Source organism: Balaenoptera physalus, assembly GCF_965194825.1.
Source record: "Balaenoptera physalus genome assembly, chromosome: 3".
NCBI classification, from domain to species: Eukaryota; Metazoa; Chordata; class Mammalia; order Artiodactyla; family Balaenopteridae; genus Balaenoptera; species Balaenoptera physalus.
Window position 1 is genome coordinate 49,772,570 of NC_138890.1, and position 23,513 is coordinate 49,796,082.

Genomic DNA, 23,513 nt, shown 5'->3' on the forward strand with positions numbered 1-23,513 from the left:
GAAGAATGAGGGGCACAGTAACAACTATTGTCCACCCCTAGCCTCGTGGACCTGTCCACCTGCACCGCGGAGCCCTGCAGCAGCACCTTCGCGGAGGTCAGCTGCTCAGAGGGCAGGGTGGTGTGCAGGAGATGCAGCCCGCAGAATATTTCTCTTCTAGAGTCACAGTCCTTTTGTGTTTTTAAAGCTCTCAAATAAATCATAAGCCTGGAGGTTATGATTTTCATGGACAGTCTTCTTTATATTTTCCCTTTTCTGCTATATTATTCTAAATTCTGAAAATAGCTTTATGGGGTTCTTTTTAATAAAAATGACAGATACTTATTGTAATAAATTAAAATGCTATAGGGAAATATACTGAAGAGAGCCAGTTGTTCATGTCAGGTGCCTGTGACCAGCACATGTGCATGGCTGAGCTCCCATTTTCGAATCCCTGCTCAGGCACTCGGTCCTTTGGGCCAGAGCCTCGATCTCACTACATCTCGATTTACTTATCTATGAAAATGGGACTCATCCTTTTAGAGTGGTCATAAGAAAGTACTGAGCCCTTATTGTGCCAGACACCTTATTGCCTGTGTTATAGCATTTAGTCCTCGAAAGAGCCTTGTAAGGTGGTGACTGTCATCATCCTTGTCCTACAGATTAAGAAACTGAGGTCTTCTGCCAGTGTTCAGTAGGTGTTCTGTAGGAGTTGTTCCACATATAGATGTAGTTTTGATGTATTTGTGGGGAGGAAGGTGATCTCCACGTCTTACTCCTCCACCATCTTGAAGGTGCCTCGTACATTCTGTATTATAGCTGCTTTTCTCCCACAATGAAGACGAGCCTCTAACTGCTATGTTGTCTACCAAGCCAGAGTGGAGGAGATCATGCTTGCATTCTGCCCTTTTGTGGGAAGTTGCAATTTTAAATAAGGTGGTTAGGGAAGGCTTCATTGAGGTGATAATTGAACAATAATTTGAAGGGGGTGAGGTAGTTAGCCATGTAGACTTCTGGGGGAACAGCATTCTAGGTAGAGGGTATAGTCATTGGCAGGATATTGCTTGGCATGTTTAAGGAATAGCTCAGACGTCAATATGACTTGAGTGAAGTGACAAGGGGACAGTAGTAGCAGGAGTTGAGGTCAGAGATGTAATAGGATGGGGTCATATCTATAAAGGTCTCATAGGCTATTTAAGGACTTTGAGTTTTATTCTGAGCAAAGTGGGGGGCATTAGAAGGTTTTGAGCAGAGAATTAACATGGTGTGACATATGCAAAAAGGGTCCTCATGGCTACTGTGTTGAGAATAGATTTTAGAGGAACAAGGATGGAAGTGGAAAGACCCAGCCAAAAGGCAGTAATTCTGGTGAGAGCTGATGGCAGTTTAGATCAGGGGAATGACAGTGGAACTGGGAAAAAGAGTTCAGATTCTGGAGAGATTTTGAAGGTAAGGTCAACAGGACTTCCTGATGAACTGAATGAGGGCTGGGAGAGAAAGCAAGGAGTAAGATATTGACCTGAGCAACCTGAAGGAATGGAGTTGCTGCCAACAGACCCGGGCAAGGATACAGGTGGAGCAGGTTGGGGAAGGGGGATGACCAGGAGTTCCGTTTTGGACATATGAGCTTGAGATGACTATTAGACCTACTAGTGGAGCTGGACAAACAAAATCTAGCAAGAAAGGTCTGGGCTGGAGATGAAGATCTGGGATTCTTCCACATATACATAGTATTCAAAGCCATGAGACTGGGGAGATCACCAAAGAGTGTAGACTGAAAAGAGAGTAGACTAAGGATTTATCCCTGAGATACTCCAACACTGAGAGGTTGGGGAAGAGGAGGATCCAATAAAGGAGAATGAAAAGATAGAACCAGTGATGTTGGAGAAAAACCAAGAGAGTATTGTATCTGGGAAGCCAAATGAGGGATGTGTATCAAGAAGGAAGCAGTGATCAGCTGCGTAATATGCTGCTGAGAGGTCAAGTAAGATGGGAAGTGATATCAATCATTGAATTTGGCAACACAAAGGACGCTGAGTACCCTGACACCAGTGGTTTCAGTGTCATGGTGGGTGGGGGTAGAATTTTGCTGCAAAGGGAAAGCAAAGAAAGAAAGTGCTATCTGGCAGGAAAAGTGGGTTCAAGAAAACTTTTTTTTTTTTAAAGATTAGAACAATAACAGCATGTTTGTATGATGACTGGGATGATCCAGTAGAGAGTGAACAAAGATGTAGGAAGGAGAAAGGAGAGTCAGTGGCATCTTGTCCTTTAGGAGGTAAGCGGGGTGGGGTGGGATCTAGTGCATGAATGGAGAGATTGGCTTTGGACAACGTGGACAGATATGATGGTGAGAGTGCCTGGAAGTTTCCATCTGATTGCTGAGAGCGAGGATGGGGAGAGAGGCATTAAGGGTCTGAGGAGAGAGAAGTTGTGAAAATAGTCATCTGAGAGAGTGAGGGGACTAAGCAAGATAGTACGATCATTGGGTAGCATGAAGGGCTCATTTGAGACTCATGGTCATGAAATTAAAGGGAGACCAATAAGCAAAAGCTGTGTGTTTTTCTCCAGCCATGTTCAGCTCCATGATACTTATATATAGAGGGAGAGTTGGATTTTACCGGATTTGTGTATTTGCCAAGTGAGTTCTACCAAGTAAAACAGGGACAGGAATTTGGTTATGGAATTTAAGATTGGTAAGGAGAGGAATGAGGACATTACAGAGGGGAGAGACAGTGAAAAGATGGAGGGATCAACAGATCTGTGGTCCTAGGTAAGTGAAAGGAGTGATTTAATGACAATGTTTTGTATAAGTTGTACTTATTTTTGTCATTGTCTTTTCTTAATGGCAAGTTATATTGGTTTTATATTTACTGTAATAATACTGTTTTCTTTTTAAGGAAATAAAGGTATAGGTAGAATTCAACCAGGGCAAAAATCAGGAAGATGGTGTACAAATGTCTAACTTCTGGAAAACACTGGGTTAGATCTTCACATTTCACCCAGAGAAAGCGCTACCTAACCCAGAGTGACAGGAAAACTATTTGGCCACAAGTAGTCCCACTTCTTGAGGGTGAGGGGAACTAAAATGTTCTAACCCAGTGATTCTCAGACTTTTTGATTTTGGGACTTTTTGTACTCTTAAAAATAATCGAGGCTCATCGGGAAGTTTTGTTTATGTGGGTAATAGCTATTGGCATTTTCATTATTAGAAATTAAAACTGAGAAGTTTTAAAATAACAAGAAACCCATTACATGTTAACATAAACCCATTACATGTTTCCATATTTTTAGGAAAAATTGTTCCATTTTCCATATTAAAAAAAGAGTGGCATTGTTTTACATTTTTGCAAATTTCTCTTACATCTGGCTTAATAGAAGCTAGCTGGCTCGTACCTACTTCTGCCTTTATCTGTTGTGATGGCGCATGTCTAGAGATCACCACTGTATATTTGTGACAGAATCAGAGTAGAAGAGGCAAATAATGTCTTGGATTATTATGAAAATAGTTTCACCTTGTAGATGCCCTGAAATCATCTTAGAGACCCACTTCAAGAACTGTTGAACTGTTGAGTAAGGGAGTTGGGGTGAGAGGGAGATTTCTGGTATCCCTGAAGGCTGAGGAGTATAGAATACTGGAGAGGCCTGTGAAGAAGAATCCAAAAGACAGGGTCTTGATCAGCAAGGCATCTCTGGGCCTCAGTTTCCTCATCTCTGAAATGGAGATATCATCCCTGCCCAGGCCATCCCATGGAGAGCGGAGAAGGCCAAATGAGACCATAGAAGAGCACTTTGAGGGTTTCTACACTCTATAAATACAGTGTCTAAAACAGCCTTGAAAATCACCAAACACTACCCCTCCTACCTGTGAAAATAAACTAACATTCTTTGCACTGGCAGCTTCTGAGCAGGGATTTTTATAAATACTTCTTGGCTTTGCTGATGGCCATTTGGATTTTCTTTACAGCTGGTCGATGGAGTGCTCCAGCTGGAATACCACTGCCCAGGTGGCTTCTACAGAAACCTTTCCTCCCAGTCTCGTGTGAATGACCAAGAGTGGCACTCCGTTCTGGTGGAGGAGACAGACACTTCTGTTCACCTGTCGGTTGACAGTGCAGCCAACACCTCCCTTGCGCTCCCAGAGAACTGCTGGAGTCTGAGGCCTGAAAGGGACCTCTTTCTGGGTGGCCTCGTCCTCTTGCATTCTTTCCCAAATGTCTCCCAGGGCTTCGAAGGCTGCCTGGATGCTGTCATGATCAACGGAGAGGCGCTGGAGCTGCTGGCCCATGGCAAGAAGGTGGCGGGCATGCTGGAGAGGCGGGCCCTCACCCAGTGTTGCCTCCACAGTGACCAGTGCAGCCAGAACCCGTGTCTCAACGGTGGGAAGTGCTCACAGACCCGCGGGGCAGGTAAGGCTAGGGCTGACCCCGAGGCTTATCCCAGGAGGCTCTACAGAGGACCCTGCCAGGTTGAACTAGCAATCGTGTATCACCGTAGAGTTTACCGAGCAGATTCCTCCACCACAGTCCCATGAGGGAGGGAGCGGGGTGGGGGGGAGCGGGGAAGAGAGCCATTAAAGCTCCATTTTACAGCTCAGGAAACCACTGGGCTACGTAAGGGATACCCAGAGAGGTAAAGGAACTCACCCAGGGTCACAGGGCTGTTAAGCGAGAGGCATGCTCAGGGTGCAGATCTCAGTGGAAATATCCCCCTCTTCCTCTTACTGTCTGGTGAGTAACAAGTTGGGATCTGCTAGGTTTACACCAGGGGAGGCCAGGAGTCTTCTTTCTCCCTCAACAAGAACTATCTTTCTTTCTCCTTTTTTTTTTGGATGGGGGAAGTGTACAAATGGGGACCTCTGATGTAGAAGGCTGAAGTCATCACACATCTCAGTGTCATCATTGGTGCGCGCTAAGTTTCTCTCTCTCTCTTTTTTTTTTTAAATTTATTTATTTTATTTATTTTATTTTTGGCTGCATTGGGTCTTCGTTGCTGTGTGCGGGCTTTCTCTAGTTGTGACAAGCGGAGGCTACTCCTCGTTGCGGTGCGCGGGCTTCTCATTGCGGTGGCTTCTCTTGTTGTGGAGCAGAGGGTCTAGGCGTGCAGGCCTCAGTAGTTGTGGTTCGCGGGCTCTAGAACGCAGGCTCAGTAGTTGTGGCGCACGGGCTTAGTTGCTCCGCGGCATGCGGGATCCTCCGGGACCAGGATTCTAACCCGTGTCCCCTGCATTGGCAGGCGGACTCTTAACCACTGCGCCACCAGGGAAGCCCAGTTTCTCTTTCTTATTGCCCTTTATACTCCACTGCCTTCTCCCTTCCTCAAACCCATAGGCAAACATTTAAAGTTTTAAAATGAGTTCTTTCAAAATGTAAGAACTGTTTGTCACATGCTTGAATTTCTAACTTATATAACTGGTATATCATGTTTTACACTTTTCCATCCACGCTGTCACAAGTAATTCTTATTCACTGCTTTTAATTGCGGCTCAGTACTCCAAGGTGTGCATGCACTTACCTTTCCCCTCTGGACTCTCCCAGCAATGGACATCCCACCCCCGTCAACAATGCTGCACTGAACATCCTCCCACATCATCTTACAAACCTATGTGAGAACTTTTCACACATACACACATACATACGCACCACCCAGAGATGGAATTCACATACCCAGAATATGCAAATAGTTACTTTGACTAAATCGGGTCAGACTGCTATCCAGCATGGCCGCAGCAGTCTGTACTTCCAGCAGCAAGTGTGTGAGATTCCTAGGCACCTACATCTCTGTCAACACTTGGCATTCTCCCATTTTCTAATCTTTGCCTGACAAATAATACTGTCATTTCTACCTAAGATACCCAAGGAGTCCATCACTTCTGCATCCCCACCGCCATTGATCTGACACCAGCCCCCACCACCTCTCTTCTTTTCTTCTGCACCAGCCACCTCCCTGCTCTCCTGCTTCTCTCCCTCCACTAGCATCTTCCAGCAGGGCACCAGAGACATCTTTATACAATGTAGATATGAGCACAGCGCTTTCCTGCTTGGAATCTTGCAGTGGCTTCCCCTTGCTGTTCAGATGGAGTCCCAATTCCTAATTCCTGCCTGTGGCTCCTATGCCCTGGCCCTTCCCACCTGCTGGTCCACCCTGGTGACATGCCACACCCTCTCCTCCAAACCTTTGCACACGTTCTCCTCTGCCTGAAACATCTTCATCTTTGCCCCTCTATCTTTTTGCCTGGCTAATTTTTACTCATCCTTCAGGTCTCAACTAAAATATCACCTCCTCCAGGAAACCTCCCCTGGTGCCTAGTTTAGGCTAACTCCTTCCCCCAACGCTTCCCTTCAATAAAACTAATTTTTATGATAATTACTAATATACTGATGTTATCTATAACTGTCTCAGTTTGAACCCCCAAATTACCATTTGCTTGCTGTGTGACCTTGAGCAAATGTCATGCATTCCCTGAGCCTCATTTCCTGACCTGCCATCAACTTGTACCTGTCCCTGATGAGGACAATATCAGTAACCAATCTCAGGGCTGTCGGGAGGATCAAATGAACTAATACATGAAGATTCTTAGAACAACGATTACAATAAATACTGTTGTCTAGGATGACGATACCCATTATTATCCTTTAGATGCCTATTCTCTGTAGTCTGTAAGTTGTTTGAGGGCAGGGATCCAATCTTCTTGTCCAGCAGGGCACCAGTGCCTACCATGGTGCATGTGGCAGAGAGAGGCACTCAATAACTAAGTGTGAACACTGGGATCTGCAAACACACGAGGTCCCCCTCCATCCTGGAGGACCTGTCCCCTGGGGCTACTGGACCAGCGTGCTCTCTCATGGCCCTGCCCTTCTCCCCAGGCTATGTCTGCACGTGCCCCTCACAGTTCTCCGGGAAGCACTGTGAACAAAGGAAGGAGAACTGCACTTCGATGCCCTGCCTGGAAGGTGGAACTTGCATCTCTTCCGCTGAAGAAGCCCCCTGTATCTGCCCTCACCCCTACATGGGAGACAGGTAAGCACAGGAGAGGTCCCCTGCCATTGCTTCCTCTCCCTGAGTGAGGCACCACTGGGGGATGACCTCTGCACTCTGACCCCTAGAGAGGCCAATGGGCAGCCAGGGGCTGAGTGCTCTGGTTACCTGGCTTCTTGGCCTTTTCCACGTGTCAAGGCTTCTCCCTCCTACCACCTGCATCAGAACACCTTGGAAGGGGAGGTGCTCATTAAAAAGACAGATTTCCCAAGCCCTATTCTGAACCTACTGAATTGGACTCACTAGGCTGGGGCCAAGGAATCTGCACTTCCTACCAGATCCTCGGGCAGTTCTGATCTTTGCTGAAGTCTGAAAGTAGCTAAAGTTCTTATTCTCTTGCTCTGGACCATGACTTTCCAGAAAGCGGCCTGGGGGTAATGATTCCACTTGATACAGGCACTGCTGTGGGTCTCAAACCCCACCACTAGCTACCTGTGCCTTGTATTATGCTGGCCTGGGGGGTTGTAAGGGAAGGAGAATCATCCCTAGAATCCTAGATGTAAAGAGGCTTTGGCAATTCTCTCATTTTATGGCTCCCCAACTTGGAAACCTTTAAAAATCATGAGGGAGACTTGTGAAAAATACAGATTCCTGGACCAACTAAACTGGAATCTCCAAGGAAGGAGGCCAAGGATTCTATTTATAACAAGCTCCCAAGGGACCCCCTTGCTGTCAGTGGGCGCATAAGAGATCCAATGATATAGTCCATCCACCCAATTTACAGATGAGGAAACTGAGGCCCAGAGAAGGAAAGGGCTTGTCCAAGGCTCCCCCTTGTGTTTAAGATCCAAGTCCTTTCTCTCAGCACCTGGCATTTCCAGCCCCACTGTGCGCCTCACTCTGCAGCAGGGGATTCTCTCCATCCAGTAGATGTGTTAGGGCAGGGGTCCCCAACGCTCGGCCAAGGACCGGTCCGAGGCCTGTTAGGAACCGGGCCACACAGCAGGGGGTGAGTGGTGAGTGAGTGAGCGAAGCTTCCTCTGCTGCTCCTGACTGCTCCCCATCGCTCACATTACTGCCTGAACCATCCCCGCCCCACACCGGTCCATGGAAAAATTGTCTTCCATGAAACCGGTCCCTGGTGCCTAAAAGGTTGGGGACCATTGTGTTAGGGGACACTTCCTGGGCTGAAAGTGGTGTTTGCATTTTAAAAGAGAATTTGGGGAGGCCAACGTATAACCCAAAGGACAAACTGTTGGTGGTGAAATTTCAGGCACTGGGACTCACGTGGGATGGAGGGAGCCTTTCCCAATGTCCCTCAAAAGTATGCTAACGCATATATATGGAACCAAAAAAAAAAAAAATGGTACTGATGAACCTAGTGGCAGGGCAGGAACAAAGAGGTAGACATAGAAAATGGACTTGAAGACATGGGGTGGGAGGGCGAAGCCGGGGCAAAATGAGAGTAGCATCGACAAATATACACTAGTGAATGTAAAATAGTTGGCTGGTGGGAAGCAGCAGCATAGCACAGGGAGATCGGCTCAGTGCTTTGCGATGACCTAGAGGGGTGGGATAGGGAGGGGGGAGGGAGGCTCAAGAGGGAGGGGACATGGGGACATGTGTATGCATATGGCTGATTCACTTTGTTGTACAACAGAAACTAACACAGTACTGTGAAGCAATTATACGCCAATAAAGATCTATTAAAAAAAAAATAGGGCTTCCCTGGTGGCGCAGTGCTTGGGAATCTGCCTGCCAATGCAGGGGACACGGGTTCGAGCCCTGGTCCGGGAGGATCCCACATGCCGCGGAGCAACTAGGCCCGTGCGCCACAACTACTGAGCCTGCGCGTCTGGAGCCTGTGCTCCGCAACAAGAGAGGCCGCGATAGTGAGAGGCCCGCGCACCGCGATGAAGAGTGGCCCCTGCTTGCCGCAACTAGAGAAAACCCTCGCACAGAAACGAAGACCCAACACAGCCATAAATAAATAAATAAAAATTAAAAAAAAAAAAAAATAGTAGGTAAAGCTGACTATAGAAGTCTCCTAGGAGCCTCACACCAATGAAAGCCAAGCTGAAGGTGACCTGAGAGGTCATATGGTTCTATGTGTTCTCTCTGAGAAAGGTGTCCCGTGTAAGGAAGGTCTGTGTGGAGCCATGCTGGGTTCCTGCAACCTCCTGGTGAGGGACAGAGGGAATACTGGCGCCTGGTTGCCATTGCTGGGTGACTGCTGACTTGTATCTGGGACCCTGACCCGAAGGACAGCTAGGTTGCCGGCTGCCTCTACCGCAGTATATGATTGGAAATTTGACCTCAGTTGTAGGCAGTGTATCCAGTGCCTAGATCTCACGGGTGGAACATAATGGACTTGCCCAGAGCCTAGATTCGAATGGTCATGAACAAGGGTATTGCTGAGTCTCATGCCTCACTGGTGGAGGATGATGTGAAACTGAAGTTGATGTGTTGATATGTGTGATAATTACTTTTTTTTTTTTTTTTTTTGGTGGGAAATTGGAGAGGCAGGCTTGAGTGCAGGGGTTTTTATCCTATACATCTTTTAAGAGGGGACATGGAAAGGGCAGTATAGTGACTCAGTCCCCTGACTACTTCTCTGTGTCTGCAGGTGTGAAATGGAATCAAGGGGCTGCTCAGAAGGACACTGTCTTGTCACCCCTGAGATCAAAAGGGGGGACTGGGGACAGCAGGAGATTCTGATCATCATAGTGGTCCTACTGGTCATCGTCATAGTCTCTGCTGGGCTTCTCTTCTACTGCCGCCGTTGCAAGTCCCACAAGCCCGTGGCCATGGAAGACCCAGACCTCCTGGCCAGGAGTGTTGGTGTTGACACCCAAGCCACACCTGCCATTGAGCTCAACCCCCTGAGCACAAGCGTCTGCAACAACCTGAACCAAGTGGAGCCCAGCAAGACCTCAGCTCCAAATGAACTCGTCACTTTTGGACCCAGCTCTAAGCAACGGCCAATGGTCTGCAGCGTGCCTCCCAGACTTCCGCCAGTGGTGGTCTCTTCCCACTCTGACAATGAGGCCATCATTAAGAGGACCTGGTCAGGCGAGGAGATGGGTCAGTACAGCCACAGGCCTTTAGCCTCTGGGATTGATGGAACAGGGTAATAGACTGAAACACTCCCTTATCTGAGCCACCATCCAGCCCATGAAGGGATGTGGTCAAAGTCACGGTGCACTAGTGGGCTGGACCAGATCCCAGGCCTCTGGACTCAGAGTCTGGGCCTCATCCCACTGTACCATGATCTACTCCTCTAAATTCCAAGACATTCCACAGGATTGATGTCCATGGCAGAAACCTGTAGACCCTGGATGGGGTGGGTAGGATCCCTGAGGTGAAAAGGGGGCTCCTGTATATTTATGCGTTTCTGGAAAGGGAAAGAGAGGCAGTCGTCCAAGCTTCTGGTTGCCCAGTCTAGAGGTACAGCAGCCTTGGGCCAGACCTGGCTGACCCAGAGGAGGGACCTTCACCCCCTCTCATCTTTGGCTCAAAAGGAGGTGAATTTGTAAAGCACTTTATATTTTCTGGCTTATTCAGTAATAGTCAAAACAAGTATTTGCTCTTTCTGACAGTAGGGTAATTGGGACCCATAAAGACACAGTGACCTATTCTAACTCACCCAACTATTCAGTAGCAGGGACAGAGGGAGGACCAAGGATGCCTGATCTCCAACCTTCCAAGCCACATCTCATTTAATCGCCCTCTGTGATAGATGCCATCACACCTCCTAGTCCAAAATATATGTTTGTTTCCTTCAATTAAGGAGAAAAAACTCACCAGTAGGACTTGGGATAGAGCTGCTGTCTCCAGGAATGGGGGTGGGATGCATGGAGCCATTCAGATTCTTCCCTTATTCACTGACCCTTGGATCAGGGGCACAAATTTACAAGATGGGCTGGCTTTGAGTTAAACCTCTGGCTTTGAACTTGGCCCCATTGGATTCTAGATATTAATCTAAGCTGCCAGAGACAACACACACAGACGGGCCACATACCCACCGACTCCTCGGCCCATCTCTACCACATGCTAAGTCATGCAGAGCAGCTCTAAGGCCAGTTGGAACTTTCACCAGGGAAACTCAGAGCTCACCCTATCTTGCTGTTCCCTTTCAGTGTACCCAGGTGGAGCCACAGTCTGGCCCCCAACTTACTCCAGGAAGGAACGCTGGGAATACCCCCACTCCGAAGGGACCCCCGGCCCTCTGCCGCCATCGCCTCGCTGCCACCGGAACCCAGCTGTGATGCCGGACCCCACTGGCCTCTACGGGGGCTTCCCCTTCCCACTGGAGATGGGAAACAAGCGAGCACCTCTCCCACCCCGTTACAGCAACCAGAACCTGGAAGATCTGATCCCCCCACGGCCCCCCAGTCCCCGGGAGCACCTGCTGGCCCCCTGTCTCAACGAGTACACAGCTATCAGCTACTACCACTCGCAGTTCCAGCAGGGAGCGGGAGGGCCAGGGCCCCGCCTGGCAGAAGGGGGCTACAAGGGGGTGAGCATGCGCCTCAGCCGGGCCGGGCCCTCTTACGCCGACTGCGAGGTGGGGGGCGGGCATCCCACGGGCCGGGGCCAGCCCCTGGCCCCCCCCAGCTATGAGGGCTCTGACATGGTGGAGAGTGATTATGGGAGCTGCGAGGAGGTCATGTTCTAGCTGTCCTCAGACGGAGGCAAGGGGGAGGCCGAGGACTTGGCGCCTTCCCCTGTCTGGTGGGGAGCGAGTTGAGCGTGGCTGGGAAAGTGGGAGGGAAGCCCCCATACCCAGTCCGGGCTGCCACATCTTGAAATGTGCTCTTCCAGACCCCCAGCTAGTCCCTGAGGATGAAGGGAAGCTGAGGGTACAGCTCCAGAAACAGGACTAGGACCCCCAGCAGAAAGGGTGTGCACAGAGCCGTTACCCTGGAAACCCCAGGAAAAACTGACTCCTGGGATGGGTAAGAGGCAGTGTGCGTCTCCCTGACAGTCCCCAGGGAGTCAGGGCCTGAACGGGCCTGTCGGGCACATTCTTAGACCTGCCCGTTGCTGCACTCTGCAGGCTGAGGTGGGATCATGCCTCACAGGCAAGCACCACACCTGCTGAGAGACAAGGTCCAAGGTCACTGACCCTGCAGGGCAACGGGGTGTCCTCCTAGGGGCTGAGAGGTGAGCAGCAGGGGAGCAGCTACCACATGTCACTTGTGCGCCCTGCCTGCCTCGCTCACATGCTCGCTGCAGAGTCTGCTCCACGTCAGGCACCGAGCTAGGCATCGGGCATAAGACAGTGAACCATGGCGACAAGGGTTCCCGAGGAGCATCACTTGGCCTCAGTCTCCTGGAGGTCCCACTCCTCTAATCTAATTCCAAGCACCTTGAGCCTCCTCTTTAAGTCTGACTTTCTACCAGCCAGGGCCTGCCAGGATCTGTGCAGCCCCTGAACCGTCTTTGTTAAAGAATTCAGACCTCATGGAACTCTGGGTTCGTCAGCCCAAGTTTCGCAAGCACTTTGGGCCAAAGGCAAGAAGGACATCATTCTTCATTTTTAAAAAAATTCTTAGGCACTTTTCAACCTTGCTGTCTGGATGAGTTGCCCCAAAGGGATTTTTCTTCCCTAGACACAAGGAAGTCAGAACTCCTATGCAGGGAAGGGTGGAGAAGCAGGGAGCCGGACATCAGGAGTGTCCTTTCCTGCCCCTCTGTTTCAGAGGCCTGCCAATCCAAGTGTTACCTGCAGCGACTCAACCCTATGCATGGAGGGTCATTGTGGGCACGTGTCTGCACGTGTGGGCGCTCACGTATAGTACGTGTGTACACATGTGCAGAACATATGTAGCCAGGAGTGGTAGGGACCAGAGACTTCTGGTGGCCTTGCCACTCCCTCGCCTGCCAATCCCTGTCTCCGGTCCACTGCCTTTTCATGTGTGTTGCTTCTGGAGACAAAAGTCTAAAGGAAGAGCAAGAGCCACTCACCCACAGGGCTGCTGCCTCCAGCAAGAGGGAGCTGTGTGGGTGACAGGGTGTTTGTGTGCATGTTTCATGGCTGTGCGGGCGACTGTGGGCGTGAGTGATGGGATGCCTGGTTTCATTGGTCATTTGTGGTTGTTGTTTTTTTTTTTAACAATAAAATATCTTTTTTACTGTTATTTTCCGTGTCACTTAGGCCGTTTGGTCAGGGGAAGGTCACAAAGGTCTACAGGCCCTTCCAAGCTGAGGTTCGTGGGATTTGGGGGCTGGAAGGGACCCCAGAGGTCATTAAGCACCGTGATTCTCAAACCTTGCAAAATGGCTAAAATACAGATCTCTGAGGCCCACACATACAAAATCAGAACCTCTGGGAGAAGGGCCCAGGACACTATTTGGAAAAAAGGACTCTAGTTCGGATACAACTGTGCATAGTTAGTGGACATGTCTGCTAAGCAGCAGGTGAATGAAAGGCCCTGGACAAGACTTCAGGACTGCTGACCCCCGGCCAGCACCCTTGGCAACACATCGCACTGGTCAGGGAGAGGGGACAATATCGCAGGTCTTGGGAGGCCAGCCTCCTGATGCCCACAGTCAGCCTGTGGTGCTGCTCCACAGCTCGCCCCGAAGCCCAGCTGGACATGAATGTCACCAGGCAACCTGGTCCGTGCGGGCCTTGAGGCTACAACACCAAGACTGGACAGTCCAGTCCCTGCCGACAGGCTCCCAGTGCAGGTGGGCAGAGAAGGCACGTCCATGGGAGGCACCACAGCAGACCGTGGCTCTGGGGTCCGATGGGCTCGGTTCCAAACCTGCTCTGCTACACACTAACGTGGTCTCAGGCAGATATGACCGGGCCTCTCACTGTTCAGTAAAATGAAGAGTAAATAATATCCCTATTCTCAGGGATAAGTTCAAAGAGCTTATAGCAGCATAAACAATAACTGGTGACCATTATGCTAGGGAACAATACTGGGTAGCATACAAATAGGATTAACTTATCAGAACTGTACGGGAAATCACAAATAACCTAGTCCAGTGTTGCCCAAATTTCTGTTGCTTTGCTTACCACTTTTATGATTTTTGTCCTGATAGAATAGCACCTGTACTATTATTTACTTAATTTTTTTAAGTATATTTAATTTTAAAAAATGTTTTTATTCACCTTAAAAGGATAATATCCATAAAAGAAAAGATCTGAAAATTCCTATTTTTTGTAGCACACATGAAGATACATAAACATTCTGGTTTTCCAAATGACTGTCTAAGGCCCTCTAAATCATCTCTGGGGAACACGGATCTAGTCCATCTTTGTTCTCAATGTTCCTCACACTGAGGCCTGCAGAGGAGAAGGGGTTTGTGCGAAGTTCCACAGGTAGAACTTCACAGCAGTGAGACCACATTCAGGTCTGACACCAGCCTTGGCATCTCCCTAAAATACCACATGCTCTTCTCCCGGATGGGGAGCCTCTCTCCACCCAGCCCACCTCTCTCCCCACCTGGCCCCTCCTTCCCTTTGTCCTCCTGAGCCTGCACCTTCACAGATCAGCCACTAGAGGGCTCTCTGGGACCAAGAAGCAGAGCCGCAGAAGAGAAGGTTTTCAGGGAAATCCTCGCATCTCAAGGCACTGGGGTTCTGATTCCAAATGTCCTGAGTCTGACACAGCATGACAGTGGCAGAGAAAGGCAGAGACCCAGACCTCGGCCTCCTGACTTGACCCAGGTGGAAACACAGTTCACCATAATCATCCTCACCACCACTACTGGCACTTGCTATATGACAGGTGCTGTGCAAGCACTTGGCATGTCTTATCTCATTTAATCCTCACCAAAAACCCATCATGTAAGTACTGTCATCTCTGTTTTACAGCTGAAGGAACAGGGGGCATCCAGAAATTAAGTGGCTTGTAACTTACAGTAGTGACTCAAAGTGAAGTCACCCAGTTCATGAGTGACAGGGTCAGGATTCAATCCAGGGCTGCCGGACTCCAGAACTATGCCTTACATTTGGGTTCATGAAACCAGTTATAAATACAGGATATCAGAAGACTGAAGAACAGCAGAAACTAGTCCAAGGATCCAGCTGAGTTCAGAGGCCAAGAACGTCACTATAATTCTAAGTGGTGTTAACAGCTGGAATGTCTGCTCAACCCCAAGGCTCAACTCCAGACCACCCTTGTAATCCTGCATCCAGTTCTGAGGCTGGGCCTTAAGAGCAACACGGTAACCTTGGGCATTGCTAGAGGAGAGCAGCTAGGAAGGGGGCGGGGCTGGGGGGGGGCGGCGAGGGCTCACAACCATGTCCCACGGGGAAGGGCAGCCGTTATCCACCAGGGGCACCTGTAATCCACCAGGACCAATGGCAAGGGAATTGTGAGACAGCTCCTCAGATGGACAGCCTGCACTGCTGCACCATCACACGGAGTTTCTCAAGGCCTTATGGAGAAGGTAGATACATCTTCCAGGAATCAGAGCAGTGCTCTGGAGGGACACACGTCAGGTCTTGGGGGTAGAGCCACAAAAAGTGAGTATCTGGGGGTGGAAGAAGGGCAGACAGAGCCAAACCACTCTCATGTGGACTGAAGATTATGGAGATTCTATAAGATAGAGGGGGAAAAAAGATACAGTATGTAAAGTTTTAAGATATGGAGTGACTTGCCCAGGGCCCACGCTGGTTCCGTAGAGAACAGCTGCCCCATCCTCCTGATGCCACACCATGAATGGGTGAAATGCCTGCCTACGAAGACACCGGGCCCAGGTGCAGAAAAACAGCCCACGCTGCAGCATCTGAGGACAGGCTTTGGGAGTTCTCGGTGACTCTGCCAGCTCCACCCTGGGGAGAGGCACAGGCTGCGGCACCGAAAGAAGAGCAGGATCATTCTCAAGGACAGGGCTGGGGAATGACAAGCCTTTAGAATTTTCTCATGATTCCTCAACAGACCTACAAGGTCCAACCAAGGAAAGTGCTTGGTTAGATCGACAGGAAACTCAAAATAAATAGAGTGATGTCAACTCCTCACAGGCCGGGACACCATTCTCTCCTGAAGGAGATGACACTGAATTTAGTAACCAGCCAATTCCAGATACATGATTAGCCCCACAGACTGGCACTCAGCCCGATCCGATCAATACCACAATCAACTCATGATCTGGGGAAGTGGCCAAGTAGTCACGTCTCTCAAGCATCAGTAGCGAGGAGGCTAACCAGAGAAGCAGTGTTACAGCATTACTGAGAAGGAAGCCATAAATTCTGACAGAAGCGGCCAGGGAAGGTTCTAGAGAGCAGCAGCCATTGGAGCGGGGTCTTAAAGGTGAGCTTCAGATTGAGCACAGGGAGAAGGGCCAGGTGGGCTAAGAAAACAGCCCAAGAGGAAGGCCTGAAGGTTGTGAGTATTTCAGCAGTGCTGGGTAGTTCTGATGGGTGGGAGTGGAGGGACTGTGGAGCACAGGGCGGGGAAAGCATCTTGGGGTCGGAAGGTGGGAGGAGCTAGGTGCCCAGACCAGGGCCTGGAGATATACTGTGTCCACCCAGGGATGTGAGGGGAGGAGTGACACAATCAGGTCGCAGGGAAGTGAATCCTACGGGCAAAAACATGAGGTCTGGAGTCACACAGACCTGGGTCCACCATTTAGAAAATGTGTGATCTTGGGGACTTCCCTGGAGGTTCAGTGGTTAGGACTCCACGCTTCTACCGCAGGGAGCGTGGGTTCAATCCCTGGATGAGGAACTGAGATCCCGCATGCCGTGTGGTGTGGCCAAAAATAATAATAATAGTAATAGAAAATGTGTTATCTTGGGCAAGTCATTTAACCTTCTATGCCTCAGTCTGAAAAGTGGGGATATTACCAGCACCTTCCCTCACTGGATCTGAGCACCGAAGAAAATAATATAGGTAAAGTGCTTAGCACGGTTGGCATAGTAAATGTCTAGAAGATGTTAGATATTTTATCACTGCTATTAAAGAGGCAGATCTTTTCGTAGTATCCATGACCACACACCTTTGTTCCATAGCCAAGACAAAAAGACATCCCCCCAGCTTGGGGTAGTTAGGGGCTAAGTGTACTAAGGCAGTGGTTCTTGATGGAGAGGGTGGTGATTTCCAAACATACCCCTGCCCCAACACACACACACACACACACACACACACACACACGGACCTTTGACCATGTCTAGAGACACTTTGGGTTGTCATGACTGGCAGGGTGCAAGTGGCGTCTAGTGGGTAGACTAGGGATGTTGCTTATCACCCTACAGGGCACAAGACAGTCCCCACAGCAAAGAACGATCCAGCCCAAAATGAACATAATATCAAGGCTGAGAAACTCCGTCCTAAGGAAACATATGTGGCCTTTAGGTAACACGGTAGCAGCTGGGAACCTGGCCTGAGGCAAAAGTACACGTAGGCCAAGAATTGCAGTTACGGCATATGGTTTGCTCATTTATAAAAAGGCACCATTCTGGGGCTTCCCTGGTGGCGCAGTGGTTGAGAATCTGCCTGCCAATGCAGGGGACACGGGTTCGGGCCCTGGTCTGGGAAGATCCCACATGCCACGGAGCAACAAGGCCCGTGAGCCACAATTACTGAGCCTGCGCGTCTGGAGCCTGTGCTCCGCAACAAGAGAGACCGCGATAACGAGAGGCCCGCGCACCACGATGAAGAGTGGCCCCCGCTTGCCGCAAGTAGAGAAAGCCCTCGTACAGAAACGAAGACCCAACGCAGCCATAAATAAATAAATAAATAAATAAACCCAAAGTTTAAAAAAAAAAAAGTTGTGCCATTTAAAAAAAAAAAAAAAAAAAGGCACCATTCTGGATCCTACATTTGTCAGAGTAAATATCAGGGTGAGTGAAAAACAAAAAACAATTCATGTATATATTATGTATAATATATATATAATATAAATATTCCATGACCAAGTGGGATTTATTCTAGGTAAGCTAGGCTGGTTCAATATTCAAAGATGAATCCATTTAATCCACCATATTGACCAGTGAAAACAGAAAAAATTTAAGATTATAGCAATTGATGCAGAAAAAGCATTCAACAAAATTAAGCCATTCAATGTTTTCAAGAAAAATCTCTCAGTACAGGAATAGAGGGGAACTTCTATAAAAATCTTACAGTTGGCATCATATTGAAAGGTGAAAGACTGAAGGCTTTCCCTGTAAGATCAGGGACAAGGCTAGGATGTCACTGGAACCACTCTTTTTTAACACAGTACTGAAAGTTCTAGCCAGTGCAATAAGACAAAAAAAAAAAAAAAAGGTATACAGATCAGAAAAGAAGTACAACTACTTCTATTTGTAGACAACATGTGCTATCTACACAGAAAATCCCAAGAATTTTAACCAAAAACTCATAGAACTACAAAGTGAGTGCAGAAAGGTCATAAGACAGGTTTAACACTCAAAAATAAATTTCATTTCTATATACTACCAATGAACATGTGGAAACTGAAATAAAAAACACATTACCATTTACAATTGCTCCAAAGAAAATTAAATACTTAGGTATAAATCTAACAAAACATTTACAAGATCTGATAAATGGCTAAAATAAAAAATAACATCACCAACCAAATGCTGGCAAGAATGCAAAGAAACTGGATCATTCACACATTGCTGACAGAAATATAAAATGGTACAGTCACTCTGGAAAATGGTTTGCAAAATACTTTTAACACTAAAAATGGGCTTGCCATACAACCCAGCAATTGTACTCCTGACATAACATCCCAGAGAAATAAAAACTTATCTTCATAAAGAAACTTGTACATGAGTATTCACAGCAGCTTTATTTGTAATAGCCAGACCTGGAAGCTATGCAAATTTCCTTCAATGGGTAAATGGATAAACAAACTGTGGTACATCCATGCCACGGAATACTACTCAGCAATGAAAAGGAATGAACGCTTCATACATGCACCAACATCAATGATCCTCAAGGAAATTACACTGAGTGAAAGGAGCCAAACTCAAAAGGACACATAGAGTATAATTACATTTATAGAACATTCATGAAATAACAATGACAGAGATGAAGGACAAACAGATTAGTGGTTGCCAGGGGTTAGGGGATGTTGGGAAGGTGCAGGGCATGGATGTGTCTGTAAAGGGGTAGCATGAAGGAGTCTTGTGGTGATGGTACAGTTAAGCATCTTGATTGTGGTAGAAGAAGCCACACGTGATAAAACTGCTTTGAGCTACACACACAAACACACATACACGAACAGGCACACACTCAAACGAGCGCATATATAACTGGAGGAACAAGGATGAGCTCTATGGATTGTGCCAATGTCAATTTCCTGGTTTTGATAATGTACTATAGTTTTCAAGCTGTCAACACTGGGAGAGACTGGGTGAAAGGTGCACTGGATCTCCCTATTTCTCTGCACCTTCCTGTGAATCTATGATTACTTCAAAATAAAAAGCTTAATTTTTTTAAAAACCAAATTTTAAAGGAGGAAAATTATTTGAATGAATACCTTACTAAAGAAGATAGACCAGACAGCAACTGTCAGCTCTACCCACCACCAGAGCCTCCCATCAAGCCTCTTAGATAGCCTCAACCACCAGAGGGCAGACAACAGAAGCAAGAAAAACTACAATCCTGCAGCCTGTGGACCAAAAACCACAGTTACAGAAAGATAGAGAAGATGAAAAGGCAGAGGGCTATGTACCAGATGAAGGAACAAGAAAAAACCCCAGAAAAACAACTAAATGAAGTGGAGATAGGCAACCTTCCAGAGAAAGAATTCAGAATAATGATAGTGAAGATGATCCAGGACCTCGGAATAAGAATGGAGGCAAAGATTGAGAAGATGCAAGAAATAATTAACAAAGACCTAGAAGACTTAAAGAACAAACAAACAGAGATGACCAATACAATAACTAAAATGAAAACTACACTAGAAGGAATCAATAGCAGAATAACTGAGGCAGAAGAACGGATAAGTGACCTGGAAGACAGAATGGTGGAATTCACTGCTGCGGAACAGACTAAAGAAAAAAGAATGAAAAGAAATGAAGACAGCCTAAGAGACCTCTGGGACAACATTAAACGCAACAACATTCGCATTATAGGGGTCCCAGAAGGAGAAGAGAGAGAGAAAGGACCAGAGAAAATATTTGAAGAGATTATAGTCGAAAACTTCCCTAACATGGGAAAGGAAATAGCCACCCGAGTCCAGGAAGCGCAGAGAGTCCCATACAGAATAAACCCAAGGAGAAACACGCCGAGACACATAGTAATCAAAGTGGCAAAAATGAAAGACAAAGAAAAATTATTGAAAGCAGCAAGGGAAAAACGACAAATAACATACAAGGGAACTCCCATAAGGTTAACAGCTGATTTCTCAGCAGAAACTCTGCAAGCCAGAAGGGAGTGGCATGATATACTTAAAGTGATGAAAGGGAAGAACCTACAACCAAGATTACTCTACCCAGCAAGGATCTCATTTAGATTTGATGGAGAAATCAAAAGCTTTACAGACAAGCAAAAGCTAAGAGAATTCAGCAACACCAAACCAGCTCTACAACAAATGCTAAAGGAACTTCTCTAAGTGAGAAACACAAGAGAAGAAAAGGACCTACAAAAACAAACCCAAAACAATTAAGAAAATGGTCATAGGAACATACATATCGATAATTACCTTAAACGTGAATGGATTAAACGCCCCAACCAAAAGACATAGACTGGCTGAATGGATACAAAAACAAGACCCATATATATGCTGTCTACAAGAGACCCACTTTAGACCTAGGGACACATACAGACTGAAAGTGAGGGGATGGAAAAAGATATTCCATGCAAATGGAAATCAAAAGAAAGCTGGAGTAGCTATACTCATATCAGATAAAATAGACTTTAAAATAAAGAATGTTACAAGAGACAAGGAAGGACACTACATAATGATCCAGGGATCAATCCAAGAAGAAGATATAACAATTATAAATATATATGCACCCAACATAGGAGCACCTCAATACATAAGGCAACTGCTAACAGCTATAAAAGAGGAAATCGACAGTAACACAATAATAGTGGGGGACTTTAACACTTCACTTACACCAATGGACAGATCATCCAAAATGAAAATAAATAAGGAAACAGAAGCTTTAAATGACACAATAGACCAGACAGATTTAATTGATATATATAGGACATTCCATCCAAAAACAGCAGATTACACGTTCTTCTCAAGTGCGCACGGAACATTCTCCAGGATAGATCACATCTTGGGTCACAAATCAAGCAGCAGTAAATTTAAGAAAATTGAAATCATACCAAGCATCTTTTCTGACCACAACGCTATGAGATTAGAAATGAATTGCAGGGAAAAAAACGTAAAAAAGACAAACACATGGAGGCTAAACAATACGTTACTAAATAACCAAGAGATCACTGAAAAAATCAAAGAAGAAATAAAAAAATACCTAGAGACAAATGACAATGAAAACACGACGACCCAAAACCTATGGGATGCAGCAAAAGCGGTTCTAAGAGGGAAGTTTATAGCTATACAAGCCTACCTAAAGAAACAAGAAAAATCTCAAGTAAACAATCTAACCTTACACCTAAAGAAACTAGAGAAAGAAGAACAAACAAAACCCAAAGTTAGCAGAAGGAAAGAAATCATAAAGATCAGAGCAGAAATAAATGAAATAGAAACAAAGAAAACAATAGCAAAGATCAATAAAACTAAAAGTTGGTTCTTTGAGAAGATAAACAAAATGGATAAGCCATTAGCCAGACTCATCAAGAAAAAGAGGGAGAGGACTCAAATTAATAAAATCAGAAATGAAAAAGGAGAAGTTACAACAGACACCGCAGAAATACAAAACATCCTAAGAGACTACTATAAGCAACTTTATGCCAATAAAATGGACAACCTGGAAGAAATGGACAAATTCTTAGAAAGGTATAACCTTCCAAGACTGAATCAGGAAGAAACAGAAAATATGAACAGACCAATCACAAGTAATGAAATTGAAACTGTGATCAAAAATCTTCCAACAAACAAAAGTCCAGGACCAGATGGCTTCACAGGTGAATTCTATCAAACATTTAGAGAAGAGCTAACACCCATCCTTCTCAAACTCTTCCAAAAAATTGCAGAGGAAGGAACACTCCCAAACTCATTCTATGAGGCCACCATCACCCTGATACCAAAACCAGACAAAGACACTACAAAAAAAGAAAATTACAGACCAATATCACTGATGAATATAGATGCAAAAATCCTCAACAAAATACTAGCAAACAGAATCCAACAACACATTAAAAGGATCATACACCACGATCAAGTGGGATTTATCCCAGGGATGCAAGGATTCTTCAATATACGCAAATCAATCAATGTGATACACCATATTAACAAATTGAAGAATAAAAACCATATGATCATCTCAATAGATGCAGAAAAAGCTTTTGACAAAATTCAACACCCATTCCTGATAAAAACTCTCCAGAAAGTGGGCATAGAGGGAACCTACCTCAACATAATAAAGGCCATATATGACAAACCCACAGCAAACATCATTCTCAATGGTGAAAAACTGAAAGCATTTCCTCTAAGATCAGGAACGAGACAAGGATGTCCACTCTCACCACTATTATTCAACATAGTTCTGGAAGTCCTAGCCACGGCAATCAGAGAAGAAAAAGAAATAAAAGGAATACAAATTGGAAAAGAGGAAGTAAAACTGTCACTGTTTGCGGATGACATGATACTATACATAGAGAATCCTAAAACTGCCACCAGAAAGCTGCTAGAGCTAATTAATGAATATGGTAAAGTTGCAGGATACAAAATTAATGCACAGAAATCTCTTGCATTCCTATACACTAATGATGAAATATCTGAAAGAGAAATTATGGAAACACTCCCATTTACCATTGCAACAAAAAGAATAAAATACCTAGGAATAAACCTACCTAGGGAGACAAAAGACCTGTATGCAGAAAACTATAAGACACTGATGAAAGAAATTAAAGATGATACCAACAGATGGCGAGATATACCATGTTCTTGGATTGGAAGAATCAATATTGTGAAAATGAGTATACTACCCAAAGCAATCTACAGATTCAATGCAATCCCTATCAAATTACCAATGGCATTTTTTACGGAGCTAGAACAAATCATCTTAAAATTTGTATGGAGACACAAAAGACCCCGAATAGCCAAAGCAGTCTTGAGGCAAAAAAATGGAGCTGGAGGAATCAGACTCCCTGACTTCAGACTATACTACAAAGCTACAGTAATCAAGACAATGTGGTACTGGCACAAAAACAGAAACATAGATCAATGGAACAAGATAGAAAGCCCAGAGATTAACCCACGCACCTATGGTCAACTAATCTATGACAAAGGAGGCAAAGATATACAATGGAGAAAAGACAGTCTCTTCAATAAGTGGTGCTGGGAAAACTGGACAGCTACATGTAAAAGAATGAAATTAGAATACTCCCTAACACCATACACAAAAATAAACTCAAAATGGATTAGAGATCTAAATATAAGACTGGACACTATAAAACTCTTAGAGGAAAACATAGGAAGAACACTCTTTGACATAAATCACAGCAAGA

At 46.2% G+C, this 23,513-nt stretch overlaps 2 protein-coding genes across 17 annotated transcripts in view; one reads left to right on the top strand and one right to left on the bottom strand.

Annotated features, from left to right (window-relative positions):
* Nucleotides 1-17,501, top strand: part of FAT2 (FAT atypical cadherin 2) — an 87,026-nt gene extending 69,525 nt beyond the window's left edge. For 6 of the 7 annotated variants that reach the window (XM_082455645.1, XM_082455643.1, XM_082455641.1 and 3 more), the window contains 4 exons: nucleotides 3,944-4,385; nucleotides 6,843-6,996; nucleotides 9,581-10,038; nucleotides 11,094-17,501. In XM_082455645.1, coding sequence (XP_082311771.1) covers nucleotides 3,944-4,385; nucleotides 6,843-6,996; nucleotides 9,581-10,038; nucleotides 11,094-11,632 — 1,593 coding nt within the window. In that variant the 3' untranslated portion in view covers nucleotides 11,633-17,501. Of the gene's footprint in view, nucleotides 1-3,943; nucleotides 4,386-6,842; nucleotides 6,997-9,580; nucleotides 10,039-11,093 lie in introns of those variants that run through there. The other variant, XM_082455647.1, reaches the window with a different exon arrangement.
* Nucleotides 1-23,513, bottom strand: part of SLC36A1 (solute carrier family 36 member 1) — a 286,800-nt gene that overhangs the window by 201,191 nt on the left and 62,096 nt on the right. The window contains exon 11 of one of the 10 annotated variants that reach the window (XM_082455666.1): nucleotides 3,459-3,621. The exons of the other annotated variants lie outside the window; for them this stretch is intronic. Coding sequence (XP_082311792.1) covers nucleotides 3,515-3,621 — 107 coding nt within the window. The 3' untranslated portion in view covers nucleotides 3,459-3,514. Of the gene's footprint in view, nucleotides 1-3,458; nucleotides 3,622-23,513 lie in introns of those variants that run through there. 10 annotated transcript variants of the gene reach the window in all.